The sequence below is a fragment of the Microtus oregoni genome, unplaced genomic scaffold (genome assembly GCF_018167655.1).
Source record: "Microtus oregoni isolate MIOR12 unplaced genomic scaffold, Mior012 000019F_ref0000042, whole genome shotgun sequence".
NCBI classification, from domain to species: Eukaryota; Metazoa; Chordata; class Mammalia; order Rodentia; family Cricetidae; genus Microtus; species Microtus oregoni.
Window position 1 is genome coordinate 1,237,459 of NW_024543078.1, and position 15,544 is coordinate 1,253,002.

Sequence of the window (15,544 nt, forward strand, 5' to 3'; positions counted from 1 at the left end):
AGCCTGACAACTTGGGTTCAGACCCCCAGAACTCACATAAAAGGTTGACTTGTATAATTGCATGTGTCTGAGATCTCATTGCACCCACCCCAGGCCGGCTGGCTAGTCTGTGGTATTCGGCAGTAAACAAGAGATGCTGCCTTAAGACTAGGGCCAACACTCAAGTTCAAGGTTGTCTTCTGACAAGGACACACACGTGCACACGTGAAGTATTTAATACCCCTCACCTTACCCTTGCACACAACAGTAACTCCAATACAAAACTCCACAGCAGACCGGGGACTAAAGGTTGTTGTCATCAAGTTTGAAGACCTGAGTTTGATTCTTTTTTTTTTTTTTTTCAAGACAGGGTTTCTCGGTGTAGCTATGAAGCCTGTTGAACTTGAACTTGCTCTGTAGATCAGGCTGGCCTCGAACTCAGAGATCCCCCTGTCTCTACCTCCCAAGTGCTGGGATTAAAATGGGGGGGGGGGGAGTCACCACTGCCAGGCCTGACTTTGACTCTTAAACTCACGTGGAAGAAGACTAAGTCCTGCAGATTGTCTCCGAACCTCCGTTATTTGTGCTGTGGCATGTATTCACACAAAATATGCAAAGCAAACAGAAAAAAACTAATAGGCTTTCTTTTCATCTTATTTTTCTGACTTAAGGGAAGCCCCGGTGAGTGCTTTGTACGATCTTTCCTCACCTCTCAATGGGACCTCTCTGCATTCTTCCATAACCCTCAACCCCCAAAGAGAAGAGATTTCCTTCTTTGCTCCTTGGTGGTAGGGAAGCCCAGATCTGGTGGGGGCTGGATGAGGAACAACAGAGATAAGCTCCCCACTTTCTTTTTTTTTTTTTTAAGACAGGGTTTCTCTGTGTAGTCCTGGCTGTTCTAGAACTCACTCTGTAGACCAGACTAGCCTCTATTTCAGAGACTGCCTGCCTCTGCCTCTTGAGGACCGGGATTAAAGGAGTGCACCACTACAGGGCTCCTTTTTTTCCTTCTATTTTTTTTTTTTAAAGATTTATTATGTCTATAGTGTTCTGCCTGAAGGCCAGAAGGGGGCACCAGATCTCATTATAGATGGTAGGGAGCTACCAGGTGATTGCTAGGAATTGACTCCTAACCTCTGAGGTCTCTCCAGGCCTTCCCTCCTACTGTTTCTCTCCCTGACCTTGAACTGATCCTCCTGCCTCTCCCTCTAGAATTCTGGGATTGAAAGCAGGTGCTGTGCTAACATACCTAGTTCTTAGTGGGAACAGGCCCATGGGAGACAGATATTTCTCTTTTGCCCTGCTTTCTGGGTCTAGGATGGGTCTGGAGAGTTAGGGTATAAGGACAGACAGCAACTTTGGTCAATGGGGGCAGTGGGTGGGGTTTATTGCACTTGCAACAGAGTTTAAATAAGTTGGGAGTGGGTTCTGGAGCAGAGGAGAGGGTGGGGTAGGGAGGAAGGGGCAGCATCAGTGCAGCTGGTGGGCAGAACCCAGGTCTGCAGGCCTGGGGCTCCCCGTTTTCTGGGGAATGAGTGAGCCTGTGTCTGGACAGGCTGAGGTTCCAGATCTGTTGCCACTGTGACCTGGTTAGGGTCCTGGGAAATTCCTGACTTGTCCTAAGTCAGGGATGAATCTGCAGCTAACCCAAATGCCATCCTGTGAGCGCAGGTTCTTAAAATCTGAGACTGGGCTCCAGACCGACCCCAGGCCCCAGCCTAGGTCTGGTTCCGTTCTCGTGACTTCCCAGACCTGGGTACGAGATTTGTCCTGAGCTGGCCCTGCGGCACCGTCCATGGTTAGTGTTCTTTATTGGCCCTCCAGGATGGGGGCTACTGGAGCTGCCAGGTCTCCCAAGTCTCAGACTCTTAGCTGCAGGCTGGAACCAGACGAGAAGTCCTGGCGGTATTTCTGGCCCAGGGAACCACTGCTGGATCTCCTATTATGGCTCCAAGTGGCTTTCATAAGTCTCCAAAACGCAAGGCTGAAGGAAGGCTGAGGCTTCTGGCCCTGGCCCTGAGGCCCCCATCCATGAGAGGGCATGTGTAAACGAGGGTCCTTCACAGTGCATGGGGGACACATCTCCAGCTTCTCGTCCCCCATCTCTGGCCCTTCAAGTATGTCTTTGGGCTAAGGAGAACAGAGTCTCCCCAGCTCTCAGCACCTTCAGGAAGTGCCTGGTCCCTCCCTGTTGGCAGGTAGGGGACTGGCTCTTCAGGATCAGGAGTCTGGGATCAGGAGGACTCAGGCATCTGAGGTGGCTGGAGGCTTGAGCTGAGCTTTTTCCATGGCTGTGCCGTATGGGAGGGAGCGTTTGAAGAAGCCAAGCTGATGAGAAAGGAGGCACAATGAGAGGCCACATTCACTCAACAAGGGACCCAGGGGATGAGGACCGTCCCGCCTCCGGCTTCCCCATCCTGCAAAAGTGGCTTCTGAATACCCACGTTTGGATTTATTATGGGGCAATCTTTTTATCAGAGTTTTAAAAATGCTAGCAGTTAAGTCAGAAGGGGTAAACAAGTTCAACTCAAGCACTGATTGCCTAGCGGTGGCGGCCACCTGCAGACTATGATCATTTGTTGTTAGCTGCCGCAGAGCTGTCGAGGAAATGAAAGCACAAATGCCGTCACTATTTGCCATCTGCAGTTCTGCAATATTGGCAAACTTATTCTGAGACAGGAGGCTCTTTCTAAATTGGGGGCTGCAGACTGAAAGGAGGGGTCCAATAGTAAAAGACAGGATGGGTATAAGTAGCCAGGGCAGAGAGGGGGCCTGTGCTGGAAAACAGATCTGAGGGTGGCTTCTTGGATTCTACTGTGTAAAAGGCAGGGCCTGGTAGGAGGGTAGCCAGGCCGGGGCAGGGTGTGGCTGACCTTGTAGAGGACGTAGATGAGTAGACCTAGGAGCAGGAGCCCAAAAAGGATGGCTAGGACAATGATCCACAAGGGGACGCCATTGCTGCCTTCTGCCTTGGTCCACTGCACGGCTGTGGCCACCTGGAGATAACACTGAGAATCCATAAACTCTGTCCGCTCTATTCCTGGCTAACGGCTGTTGGATCTGGATCTAACTCTCATTTTTAGCTAACAACATTCTGAACTTAAAGATAGAAGAGTCTGAAGTGCACAGTGTCTTTTTTTGTTTTTGTTTTTTGAGAGACATGGTTTCTTGGTGTAGCTTTGGCTGTCCTGGAACTCACTGTGTAGACCAGGCTGGCCTTGAACTCACAGAGATCCACCTGCCTCTGCCTCCTGAGTGCTGGGGTTAAAGTCGCGCGTCACGTCTCTTGTTTTTGTGCTTTTGCGTCTATTGTTCTCTCCACCAGAATCTTCCTTTTCGGAATAGTCAGCCTGTTTAGTTTCTTCAGGCCTCAGCTTGTACACCACTCCTTCCGGGAACTCTTTCCTGACTCTGAGACTGGGCTCAGGTATTTCCATGTGTTTCCACTCACTGTCAGGCATATGAGTCACACTGATGTCCCTGCCCTCCAGGGTGTGAACTACAAAGACACCATGTTAATCTGGCTGATCTCTGAACCTACAACGGGAGGAAATATCCTCGTCCTCACCCTGCTTCTGACATTCTTGAGCCTGCCTTCTCTGTCCCAGACCTCTGACCTTGAACTCACCTGAAGTTTCTTCTGTGGCAGCTGTTGAGGTGGGATTTGGTAGGGCATCTTCAGGGCTTCATACACAGCCTCACACTGCAAGCTAAATGGCTGGTGTTCCCGCTGTGGGTGGAGAAAGGCGGTCAGGGCAGCCCCTTGCAGGATCTAGAGAACACGAGCCTCCCCAGCTTGTCTGGGATGGGAGCTTTCCTATTATGGACTCACTCACTCTGATTCTCTTAATTTTTTAAAAATATCTATTTATTTATTTATTTATTTATTTATTTTGTAGACAATATTCTGTCTGTGTGTATGCCTGCAGGCCAGAAGAGGGCACCAGACCTCATTACAGATGGTTGTGAGCCACCATGTGGTTGCTGGGAATTGAACTCAGGACCTTTGGAAGAGCAGGCAATGCTCTTAACCTCTGAGCCATCTCTCCAGCCCCTCTCTTAATGTTTTTATGAGAAATAATAAATGTCAAGTTGAGTAACTATAACTGAATAATGCATAATCAGATGACTGTATGTTCAATATATATTTTAATGGTTGATATGGGTTAACATGGTTCAAAATGTGTGTTCAGTAAATGTTTTTTCCCTCTTCCTGCTTCTGCTTGTCTGTTTGCTATGGGTTCATCTTGCCTTCTACTGTCTTAAATTTTTTTTAAAGATTTATTTACTTATGTATTTTAAGTATATGAGTGCTCTACTTGCATGTAGGCCTGCATGACAGAAGACAGCATCAGACAGAAGAGGCCATTAGACCCCATTACAGATGGCTGTGAGCCACCATGTGGTTGCTGGGAATTGAAATCAGGTTCTCTGGAAAAGCAGCCAGTGCTCTTAACCACTGAGTCATCTCTCCAACCCTCTTAAAATTGTTTTTCAAAAATGACAGTTATTTATGTGCCTGTGTGTTCTTTGTGTGTGCATATGTGTGTATGCATGTACATACGCCAGCACACATGTTCCATGACACACATGTGGAGATCAGAGGATAACTTCACAAGGTAGTTTTCTCCTTCTAGTTTTTTGAGGCTGGTCTCTCTTGTTTCTGTCACTGTGCTATATATCCCAGGCTGGCTGACCCACCAAACTCAGCTTTTTCCTCGGGTTCCAAGAATCGAGCCCAAGTGGTCAGGCTTGAACATATAGTTCACTTACTCACTGAGCCATCTCCCCAATCCTCTTTTCTTTTTTCTTTTCTAAACATTTGTTTATTTATTTGTGTGTGGTTGGGCATGCACATCCCAAGGCTTGCCTATGGAGGGCAAAGGAAATCAGTTCTCTCTTTTTGTAATGTGGGTTCTGGAGATCAAACTCAGATGTTAGGCTTGGGGGCAGGCACCTCTGCCCACTCCCCAGGCCATCTCACAGGCCTCCTTCCCATGTGTGGTGTATGTATGTGGGGGCTCAGAGGCTGAAGACTCATCCATTGAGACGTGTTCTCTCTCATGTGCATATGTGTATATGGTGTGTGGCTACATGTATGGGTGGATCAGAGACTGATTCCAGATTTCTCACACATTGAGACGGATTCTCTCATCAAACCCAGAGCCCCGAGATCACCAGTTTGCATCAACTGTCTGATCAGCCAACTGTGGGGATTCCGTTTTTGCCTCCTGTGTGCTGGGACTACATATAGGTGGCTGCCACACTGGCTAGGCATTCTTTTATGTGAATGCCGAGGTTTTGAACTCTGGTCCTCATACTTGCATGTAAGTGCTCCCCAGCCCCAGCTCTGGTGTTTAAAGCCATGGATTGGGAATGCTCTATCACTGACGTGTTCCCATCCCCTCTACTGCTTTGCTTTGCTTTTCCTTTTAGTTCTTTGAGACATGGTTTCTCTCCTCCTGAGTGCTGGTTTGAAGGTGAGCCTGTCCTATCATGCTCACCACGCTGGGCTCTTTTTTCTATCAGAACCAGAAAGGGAAACAGTTGCTCTTTCTGTGCCCACAAGGTGGCGCCAAGGACGCACAACTGGTCTAAACCAGGGTGAGGGAGAATTGTAGTTTGTGTAGGGTTACCAAAGCAGAGGTGGAAGGGCAGAAAGCAGAGAAAGAGCAGGGTCAGCCCAACTAGGTGCAAAGGTTGGGGTCCAGGCTCCCTCACCCGCAGGAAGGTCTTGGCCCAGACTCGGAAATGCAGCTGCAGACTCCGGCTCTCTTGGCGGTGCAGTGGCCCAAATTCACAACGCAACCTGAAGCACTTGGCTTCAGGACATTTCTGGAAAGAAAGAAGGCCTCTGAGCCCAGACTGCTCTGGTGATCCTCAGAACTCAAATGGGTGTCCAGTGCCAGGGACAAACTTCATTCCCTGCAATGACTTACCAGGACTTGTGGCCCAGAGGCGGTAGAACTCCTGCCTGGAGCCTCTCGTTTCTGCAGGTGGTGTGGGGAACTCTCCAGATCCAACTGGAAGAAGAGAAATGTCCCTCCTGACTCATCGTACCTAGATCAGCCTGAACCTGAGTTCCAGAGTAGGGGCCTTGCTTCTGTCTCTGTCCCTATGTTCAGCCAACCCACCCACTGCCAAGAACAAGGCCTCCACCTTGTTCTGCACTGAAATAGGAGATGTGTAAAGAATCACTAAGTCCTTCCTAGAGCTGGAGAGATGGCTCAGAGGTTAAGAGCACTGACTGCTCTTCCTGAGGTCCCGAGTTCAATTTCCAGCAACCACGTGGTGGCTTACAACCATCTGTAATGAGATCTGGTGCCCTCTTTGGCGAGTAGGCATATATGCAGACAGAACATTGTATACATAATAAAAAATAAAAATCTTTAAAAGAATCACTAAGTCCTTCCTGCGTCTTTGTACTGACTGTTTCCTCCGTTGGGAATGTCCTCAGCCTTGTCTTTCAGGCTTTAGTAGAATCATGACTTGATTTGTTGATTTAGCAATGCTGGGATTGAACCTAGAGTCTTGGACATGCTAGCCAAGTGTCCTACCCGGCTAAGGCTACCTCTTCTAGAGGTCCACTTGCCTGTTTTCTTTCTTTCCTTCAAGAGTTCTCACTATGTGGCCTTGGCTGTCCTGGAACTCACTATGTAGACTGGACTGGCCTTAACTTTGTGGTTATCCCCCTGCTCCAGCCCCTCTAAGTGCTGGTGGTTATCCCCCTGCTCCAGCTCCTCTAAGTGCTGGTGGTTATCCCCCTGCTCCAGCTCCTCTAAGTGCTGGTGATTGAGATTAGAGGTGTGCTGAGATGACAGACATGCCCACCATACCTGCATAGCTTTCTCCTTTTTTCTTTTTGGTTTTTCGAGACAGGGTTTCTCTGTAACTTTGGAGCCTGTCCTGGAACTAGCTCTTGTAGACCAGCTGGCCTCAAACTCACAGAGATCTGCTTGCCTCTGCCTCCTGAGTGCTGGAATTAAAAGTGTGTGCCACCACCGCCCGGCTAGCTTTTTTCATTTTTTAAATTATTTTCTGTCCATCTTCTTTTTCTCTCAGGGCCTCAGGCATACAGCTGAGGATAACCCTGAATGCCTGAGCCTCCTGCCTCGCCTCCCAAGTGCTGGGACTACTATGCCAGGTTTCATCACTTCTCATCAGCCAATTATTTTTCTTTTTATGTCTTATTGTTTACCAAGTCTTCGTTAGATGCAAGCTCCAGGAGTGAGAGGACCTTGTGAGTTTCATTTGGTGTGGGGGTTTTCCTAGGTCTAACAGTGTTCACTGTAACCCTTACTTCATTAAGGGTTGTTGACAAGTAAACACAGTCTCAGAGGGCCAGAGGACAGGTCTGAAGCCTCACAGAAGGACAAGGTGGCACAGATCTAGGAGCACACCAGGACAGAGTGGAGGCTATTTCAGGACAAAGGACAGAAATGCAGTGGATACAGGCCTTTTTTTTCCCTTCCAGATCTCCCCACCACTTCCAGTAGTCTCCAGGCAGCTTTCCTAGACCCCAGTCCACCACCCCATGCCCATGTCCAGGTCCTTACCTCCAGGCCTTGTGAGTTGGGGGAATAGTTGGAGGTACAGTTGCTGAGTCCTGTCATCCTGGTCACATAGAGGAGCTGCTGGCCTTCCAGAGCCTGGGGACAGCTAAGCTCCAGTACACCCTGGCTGATGGAGCTGGGGCCCTGGTTGATGAGCTGAGAGGGAACAATACAACTCTATTATTGTGTTATCTCTGAACTTGTTAACTGTGAAGGAGCTAAGTACAGAGAGACATTTTATTATATGGGCTGCTAAGCAAAACCAGCAAGTATATTATAAAGGTATCATGACTTTAAAATTTGAGTCTAAGGCTATGTTGCTTTTGAAAAGAGGTTCTTCTCTTGTTTCCACAGAAGATGAGAACCTGTGGATTGCTTTCAGACCAATATGGTTTGATAAACAGCAGGAAAAAAGCTAATGGGTCAAGCAGTGACTTTTTTTTTTTTTTTTTTTTTTTTTTTTTTTTGGTTTTTTGAGATAGGGTTTCTCTGTAGCTTTGGAGCCTGTCCTGGAACTAGCTCTTGTAGACCAGGCTAGCCTCGAACTCACAGAGATCCGCCTGCCTCTGCCTCTCAAGTATAAAGCAGTGATTTAATTAATACAGGTTCTGTGTGGTTATTTCGGGTCTAAGCTAGTTGGGCGGCAGGGACAAACAAGTGGCCCCTCCTCCAACACAATTCTCTGAAGGGAAGGCTGGCTCGATATGCAGGCCTGGGTCACAACCCATACACACTGCATCAGGACTGAGAACTGAAGGGACATCTTTTGAGACAAGGTCTTACTCTGTACCCAGGCTGGCCTGGAACTCACAGAAATCCCCATGTGACTCCTTGTAAGTCTGTGGCTGGTGTGTTCCTCCTCTGGCCATCTGTCAGAAGCTCTCAGTACTTACCAGGCTGTCCCCTCTTCTCCACTGACCCAGGTCCTAGCTGCTGTCACTTACAGTGGTCCTCTTTTGTCCCCTCATGTGGTTTGACCCCCAGCTTGTCTCCTGACCTCCTCACCTCATAGACATGGTGGACAGCAGGGCCCAAGTCTCCCTCCTTCTGAGGCTGGTCTTGGGGGTCCCAGTCGCTAACTGGGAAGATCACGGCTTCAGGCTTGGAGACACTGAGGAGGAACATGGTTTAGAACAGGCAAGAGGAATCCAAGTGTCCTTCCGTAGAAATCCACCCCCTTCCCTCTAAAGGCCCCATTCTGCTTGGGCACTGACCCATTAAGGGAGACCTGGGCTTGAGCCTCCACGGAGAGCGGGAAGGAGACCACATTGCTTTGTGAGTTGTTCAGGTTCTTGCTGTGGGATGGAGGCAAGAGTGAAGTCGTTTGATGAGAATCCCCAGGCACCAGGGTCTGCCACCTGACCCACTCTCCCTTCTTTCCCTCTGAACTCAGTCCCAGCTCCGCTCCAGTCCCTCCTTACCTGAGAATCTGGAAGTCGAACTGGATGGTTTTCTTTGTGTCTTGAAGATGAGGAACAGTGAACCGAAGGCCACCCCAAAGCTGTGAAACAGGGAGGAAAAGGGACAGTTAGATGGGGTGCTCAGCTGTATGCTGGGGCAGCAGGACCCCATCCTGGGCTCGCTTCCACCCTTCCTCTTCTATTCCTGACTTACACTGGCGCCTGCCTTCATGGGGTTGCCCAGGTCACACACCAGCTGGCGGCTCTGGTTCACAGCAAAGTAGTCACAGCTCAGGCTGGAGAAGTTCTGGGGATAGGTGGGCACAGGCCACTCAGGCTTTGGCACCCCTCTGGAGGGGACCACCTCTGCACCCCACCTGAGAGTCCCTTCTCACCCCTGGGTGTCTGACAAGTCCTGAGTACTCGGCCTCCAGAGGGGCTGTGACCCAAAGCTCAGCCTCATAGGCGCCACCCTCACCCAGATTCTGGGCATGGAATGTCAGGTTCAGTGAGTTCTTGTCACCCAGGTACACTTGTTTCTTCTCCCTGGAGGGACACAGGGTAAGGACACTGAAGAATGAATCCACGAACCGAGGCAATCAGGCATGGTAGCACACAGCAGGAGTGGCCCTGGAGCATGAGGAGCTGCATGGATAGCATTGTGCTTACTCTGTCTAGAGCCAGAGAAACGGACAGAGCTGACAGCCAGAGATGCTCGCAGACTCCCAGCTAGGCTGTCCCCGACCCTTGGTCACGTGACGTTGGTCATGTGACAGTCCCACTCACCCATACACAGCCAGCTGCAGGTCAGGCACACAGATGTTGTCCTCACCGCAGTCCAGCAAGATCTGGGCCTGGGGAGCAGGACAGCTTTGAGAAGGGTCCTCCGACCCCTTTCCCAGGGCCCTGCCTCAGGTGCCAGGCCTGTCCTCCCAAGTTCCTTCCTTACCTTGTCCTCTATCCGACTCTTGCTCTGGTAGTGTAGGACTGGCCGCAGGCCATGGCTGTCCATGGGGGCTTTGGGGTCCAAGGAGAAGTTGAGGGCAATGTGAATTGGGGAGAGTTTGTCTCGGAATTCTGACTCGTTCTAGGACCAGGGTAGAGAGTACACGAGATCAGGGACTCTGAGGCTTCAGTGGCCCTGTTTCTTCGTCTCGCTTCTTTTTTTAATCTTCTCAAGACCCATATCTGACAATCCCCATTGCTCTGTAGGTCCAGGCACCAACCACAGTCTCAGCCCATACCCTGAGGTAGATCTTCATCTCCCTGCAGTCTTCCCGAGCCCCATTCTGGATAAGCAGGGTCTGGGTAAGGGTGGCCTGCTTGGAGGCCAGGAAGAGCGCCCGTCGGATCCCTCCCTTCTGCTTCTGCCAGTCCAGCTGGAGTTCAACCTCGAAACCTGTGGCCGGGAAACACAGTGTGAGTCTGTCCCTCTTCCCTGCCGGACTCAGCCCTCACACCCCGCCCCACGGCCTGTCTTCCTCACCTATAGACTTGGGGACGTGTTTTCCAGAGGCGTTGAGGCAGAAGCTCAGGTTGATGCTGGGGAACAACAGAAGAGGAAGCACTGAGTGGAACGGAAATTGGACCCTCCCTGCTTCAGAAAGACCCAGACTAGGTCACCCCCATTTGTTCTTTCCTGAGGCAGACATGGCCCCCTGCCCACTAACAGGGTTCTGGCTCAGCTCACCAGGACACAGGGTTTCCTTCCAGGCTGCAACTGCGCTCCTCTGGGTTGAACATGGAGGGAAAGATGGTGAGAGATGAGCTGACTGACACGATAGGCCGCCCCCTGCAGAGAGTGAATGTGTGTTAAACAGGGTTGAGACTCCTCTGAGGTGCTGGGCAGTGGTGGCCCACGCCTTTAACCTCAGCACTGGGGGGGCGGGGGCAAAGCAGGCGGATCTCTGTGAGTTCGAGACCAGCCTGGTCTACAGAGCTAATTCCAGGACAGGCTCCAAAGCTACAGAGAAACCCTGTCTCAAAAAACCAAAAGAAAAAAAAAAAAGACTCCTCTGAGGGCTGGCACCGGCCCCAGGACACCAGTTGCCTCTGCACTGGTGTTCCCAGTCCTTGTTCTAAAGGGGCATTTCCAGTTCCCCAGGCTGCCTCAGTCTCCCTGATCCATACCTGTACACCAGAGCCTTGTCCACACCGAATGACCCAACGATTAGATCTGCAAAAAGCCAACATACAACCCTTCACAGCAAGCCCCAAATTAGGACCCTTTTTTCCTAAACTTTCTAATTTCATGACTCAAGGAAGCCTGAGCTAGGGGACTGCACCATCTGGTGGCAGCTGCCTAGAAATGCACCTTCTAAGACGAAGGGGCAGTGGCTACAACTTACCAGGGTATCCATTGCCGTCCAGATCCTGGCCTCCTCGAAGGGCGGAACCAAAGAAGTCTGGCGTGTGGTCAGCTGCCCACAGGGGCTGCAGAACCTGGGAAGGCCTAGTGCTCAGTCCGCCTGGGCCTCCGGGGAATATAAACACCACTCCCTGCTGGGTCTCCCCACCAAATGGAGCTCCAATGGCGACATCTGCAAGACATAACACACATTTGTCGTCAAGTCAGGAGGCCAGGGCTCCAAATCCCTACCACAAAACCTCCGGATATCACTCTCCACACACCTACCCGTCAATTCCTGCTCTAAATCTCTTTAAACCCCAATACCCGTGGGAAGTCAAGGGGGCCTGGGTAGTTAGTTTAGTTGACAGAAACCCTCCCCCTAAGTTCCTGATCAGCCCACCCCCCATCCTCCACCCCCGACTCCCCGCCTCAGCCCCCTGGGCCATGATGCTTACCATTGTAGCCATCTTGGTCCAGGTCCCCCAGAGGTGTCAAGGAGCTTCCAAATCGGCCGAACTCATCTTGGCCAGTGAGGGTGAGGGTGGGTGTGGGCTCGATGCCAGCTGGGAGCTGCAGGTAGAGGTAAACCCTGCCCACCTCCTGAGGCCTCCCGTCAGCTGTCCGTTCCATGAGCAAAGGTGCCCCTACCAGAAGGTCATCTAGCCTGAGGAAAAGGGCAGACCCAAGCATCCTGATAACCTTGTCCTGCCACCATTTACTGCCCCATCCAGGAAATCCCAGGCATTCTGGATTCCCCAGGCTCCCTTCTGTGAATAGAAAACACCCTCAAGGAGCACTCTGCCCGCACTGCCCTCTTTCCCAGCACTCACCCATCCCCGTTGGTATCAGTGGCGGCCACAGCGTAACCGAAATAGGAGGCCATCTGGGGGGACAAAGAACAAGGTTCAGTCGGTAAAAGGATAACGAGGACCTATGAGCGGACGTTCAGGGGCTCCAGAGAGGTGAAGAGTTTGACACTATTGGTCCACAACTTGGTGGAGGCAAGGGTGTCCTCACCTGTTCTCCTGAGACATTGTAGAGGGAGTGGATATCTGAGCCATTAAGGATGGTGACCTGAAGGTGAAGAGAAAGGTCCTGAATGCCCCACAGTCAAAGGTCTGGGACACATAGGACAGGCATTCCTCAGCGCTTCTGACTCCTTTCCAGTTTGCCCTCCCTCCACCTACAGGTTTTCTCTACCCCCTTGCTGTTTTGCCTTTTTTTTTTTTTAAGATTTATTTATTATTATGTATACAGTGTTATAATGTATACAGCATTCTGCCTGCACGCCAGAAGAGGGCACCAGATCTCATTACAGATGGCTATGAGCTACCATGTGCTTCCTGGGAATTGAACTCAGGATCTCTGGAGAAGCAGCCAAGCCATCTCTCCAGCCCCCGCTGATTTGTCTTTTCCCTTTATATCTCTATATCTCTTATGGATTTTTATCTCTACCCAGTAGATTCTAGTCACTATAATGTAAGATCAGTGGAACCAGGAGCATTGTTTGGGATTTTGCCTCTCAGAGACTAAAGAAGAACTTGGTAAGCAGCAGGTGAACAGTAGCTGATACTGAAAACACACTGGGGTTTCAAACCCAACAGATTCAAGACTTCAGCCTCCCCTCACCCACCAGTGTCTACAAGCCACTCCATCTGTCTCCTCTGAGCACTGGCCCCGCAGACCTCCAAGTCTCTTGGCTGAGAGTCGGTGTGAGCCTGTGCGCCTTGGGTTTCCCCACGGGCAGAGATGCCAGAGCAGATGGAGGACCTGTCACTCCCACCTATGCCCGCCCCGTGGCCACTGTCAGTCCGTCTCGTGGCTGGTACTCCAAAGCTCTGGTGTTTGCTCCCACTGCCTGTGCTTGTCCAATCCGCCTTTCTCTTCTCACCCTCTTTTAGCTTGTGAGGCTACAAACTCACTCCGATTTCCTACTCTGTGTTCTTCAGGCGTGTGCCTGGCACTCCCTCTTGCCCCATGTGTACAGAGCCCTCACAGAGCCTTCTCTGAAAAGAGGGTACTGCTATCCTAAAATGTGTTAGGTTACCTCGATTGCTTTTCAGGAATTTCCCACTCAGAAGGAGTGTGGAATTGGGAGTATGGTAGCTATTAAATATTTATTCCGCTGCCCCTAAGCAACACACTTGGTATCCTAGGACCATAGTTTTTGTGGAGACTATCAAGGCTGTGCTCCGCCATCGTGAATGGCTAGTGCCTGGGATATTGAAAGGCTCATGGACGGTGGATATCAATATGATAGCTGCGTGTCTCGTCCCATGTACTCGCTAGAAGCACCTGATGGGATGGGATAAGATACCTTTGTCTCATCCCTCATCTTTCCTTAATAAATGTTATTAATCGAACAGCCATGTGTGGCACTCATCTGTCTGGGCTCTTGTCGTGGTCTAATGATAGCAACTGGCTGTCAAACACCACCTAACAGTTCGCAAGTGCCTGATGAGGTCAGAACTATTATTACCCCATTGTACATGGAAGAAGCAGCTTAGAGAGGTTAAGCAGGGGACAGCGTAGCAATAAAAGAACAGACAAACTTACCCAGAGTCAGTGCCAGAATCTGAACCCGAGTCTGACTTCACAGCTTCCTTTTCTTGAACTAGACTTCTGAAATCCTATCTCTTTTCCCCAGAGCCTATGTTCTGATCTATTTTTTTTTTTTTTTTTTTTGAGGCCCCATACACTGCTATGCAAGACTCTGCACTGAGCCAGGGTGAGAGGCAGGAGATGGTAGGCGGGGTCTTACATAGCCATAGGTGAGGTTTCCTTTGGGCACACCAGCAACAAAGTCTGCAAAGAGAAGAGAAACTGGTGGGCTGAGGGAAAGACAGGGCGGACTCTGACGGCTGTGTTTGGAGCTTTCTCTAGCTCCCCTTTTGGCCTAATGTGGGCACTCACTCACCTTCAGTGTCGTCACCGCTGAATTCACCCACGGCCACAGAGTACCCTGGGGACAGAGTGGAAGGATGTTAGCATCGCCTCCTCTGAGACCCCTGTTCTCTAACCCTCAGCTGGGAGAAGCAGAGGAGGGCTGAGCGAGGCAGAAGGCCCTGAACTCCCCGCCCATTCTCTCACCACGGGCTCGCCTACCCAAGTAGCTGTCATCATATATGGAGCTGGCCTGGCGGGTCTGTAGCTGCCCCTGTACCGGGTTGATGAGGTATTCTGGGTAATAGGACTCTGAGATCTGTTCTTGAGTGGCGGACAGGATCTGGCCTGGAAGGGGAGCAGGGTGATAGGCAGGGGGAGGTAACTTTAGGGCTTTAGGGGAACTGAGTAGGATTTTGAGTTTGGATCAAGAAAAGGGACTATGTGGAGGATGGAGTAGAAGGGGGTCTGGAAGTGGAACTGGGAAGTTGAGGAGTGGAGAAGGGAAGGATTAGTGATTCAGACCTAGAGTGGGGAAAGAATGCAGTGCCAAGGCCTGAAGAGGGCTTACCTTGCCAGAAGTAGCTCCCAGGACCACCCAGGACCACATGGCCGGTCTATGGGGAGGTGAGAGGAAGAGGGATGAGTGCACCATTTGGGGCTGACCCTGGATCCTCACCCACTGCCCTCCCTCCCCAATCACCTCTCACCTTGGTGAACTCAGCACTGAAGCCCCCTTGGCAGTAGCCCTGCCCTGCTGCGCTGCCGAAATCTATGAGGGAAGAAGATGGTGAGATGAGTGAGCCATGCAGAGATGTGCTGTTAGGGAGAGCAGTTTTGAAAATGTCAGTTTGATGCTTGGTGGCCACGAGGAGAGACACCGAGCACCTGACACCCTCTCATGAAGAAGGTGCAGTGGCTTGTGTCACTCGGCCCCTACCTGAGCGGCAAGGTGCATACTCCAGAACCCGGGTGAAATTGTCTGTGGAGAGGTAGCAGGTGCCCACGGGGTCGTGCTGAGGCTCCTTTTCTGTGCGCCAGCTGTACAGTGGAGCACATGCCTGGGAGGGCCCAGAGGGGGTTCAGGTTTAGACCAGGCCTGGTTTTCTCCACCACGGCTCAGCTCTTAGCCACCAAGAACCCATTGGTGCCTCACCAAGATAGAGGAGCCGTGGGCTCGAACCGTGGCCCCGAACCACTGCAAGGACTTGTACTCCACAGGCTCCTCTCCCGTGGCACTGGACAGTGAGGGCTCCAGGATCCGGGAACCTTGGGGAGGTTGAAAGGAGGCCATCACCCTGGCTCTCAGAAAGGTGACCCTCAGTCTTGGCCCAGGATGCTCAGTGTTTCTAGACCCTGAACCCCGAGCCCTTGCCAAG

At 51.0% G+C, this 15,544-nt stretch overlaps 1 protein-coding gene across 2 annotated transcripts in view; it reads right to left on the minus strand.

Annotated features, from left to right (window-relative positions):
* Positions 1-950: 950 nt before the first annotated feature.
* Itga5 (integrin subunit alpha 5) overlaps positions 951-15,544 on the minus strand; it is a 29,460-nt gene continuing 14,866 nt past the window's right edge. For both annotated transcript variants that reach the window (XM_041669647.1, XM_041669646.1), the window contains exons 3-30: positions 15,322-15,434; positions 15,106-15,226; positions 14,876-14,937; positions 14,737-14,782; positions 14,388-14,513; positions 14,200-14,244; positions 14,044-14,087; positions 12,300-12,356; positions 12,113-12,165; positions 11,738-11,946; positions 11,281-11,472; positions 11,063-11,108; positions 10,623-10,724; positions 10,419-10,474; positions 10,177-10,331; positions 9,882-10,019; positions 9,719-9,786; positions 9,328-9,478; positions 9,147-9,239; positions 8,954-9,033; positions 8,747-8,827; positions 8,538-8,643; positions 7,536-7,688; positions 5,919-6,002; positions 5,701-5,814; positions 3,608-3,709; positions 2,853-2,975; positions 951-2,307 (exon numbers count right to left, since the gene is read on the minus strand). In XM_041669647.1, the coding sequence (XP_041525581.1) occupies positions 2,224-2,307; positions 2,853-2,975; positions 3,608-3,709; positions 5,701-5,814; positions 5,919-6,002; positions 7,536-7,688; positions 8,538-8,643; positions 8,747-8,827; positions 8,954-9,033; positions 9,147-9,239; positions 9,328-9,478; positions 9,719-9,786; positions 9,882-10,019; positions 10,177-10,331; positions 10,419-10,474; positions 10,623-10,724; positions 11,063-11,108; positions 11,281-11,472; positions 11,738-11,946; positions 12,113-12,165; positions 12,300-12,356; positions 14,044-14,087; positions 14,200-14,244; positions 14,388-14,513; positions 14,737-14,782; positions 14,876-14,937; positions 15,106-15,226; positions 15,322-15,434 (2,804 nt within the window). In that variant the 3' untranslated portion in view covers positions 951-2,223. The remainder of the gene's footprint in view (positions 2,308-2,852; positions 2,976-3,607; positions 3,710-5,700; positions 5,815-5,918; positions 6,003-7,535; positions 7,689-8,537; positions 8,644-8,746; positions 8,828-8,953; positions 9,034-9,146; positions 9,240-9,327; positions 9,479-9,718; positions 9,787-9,881; positions 10,020-10,176; positions 10,332-10,418; positions 10,475-10,622; positions 10,725-11,062; positions 11,109-11,280; positions 11,473-11,737; positions 11,947-12,112; positions 12,166-12,299; positions 12,357-14,043; positions 14,088-14,199; positions 14,245-14,387; positions 14,514-14,736; positions 14,783-14,875; positions 14,938-15,105; positions 15,227-15,321; positions 15,435-15,544) is intronic.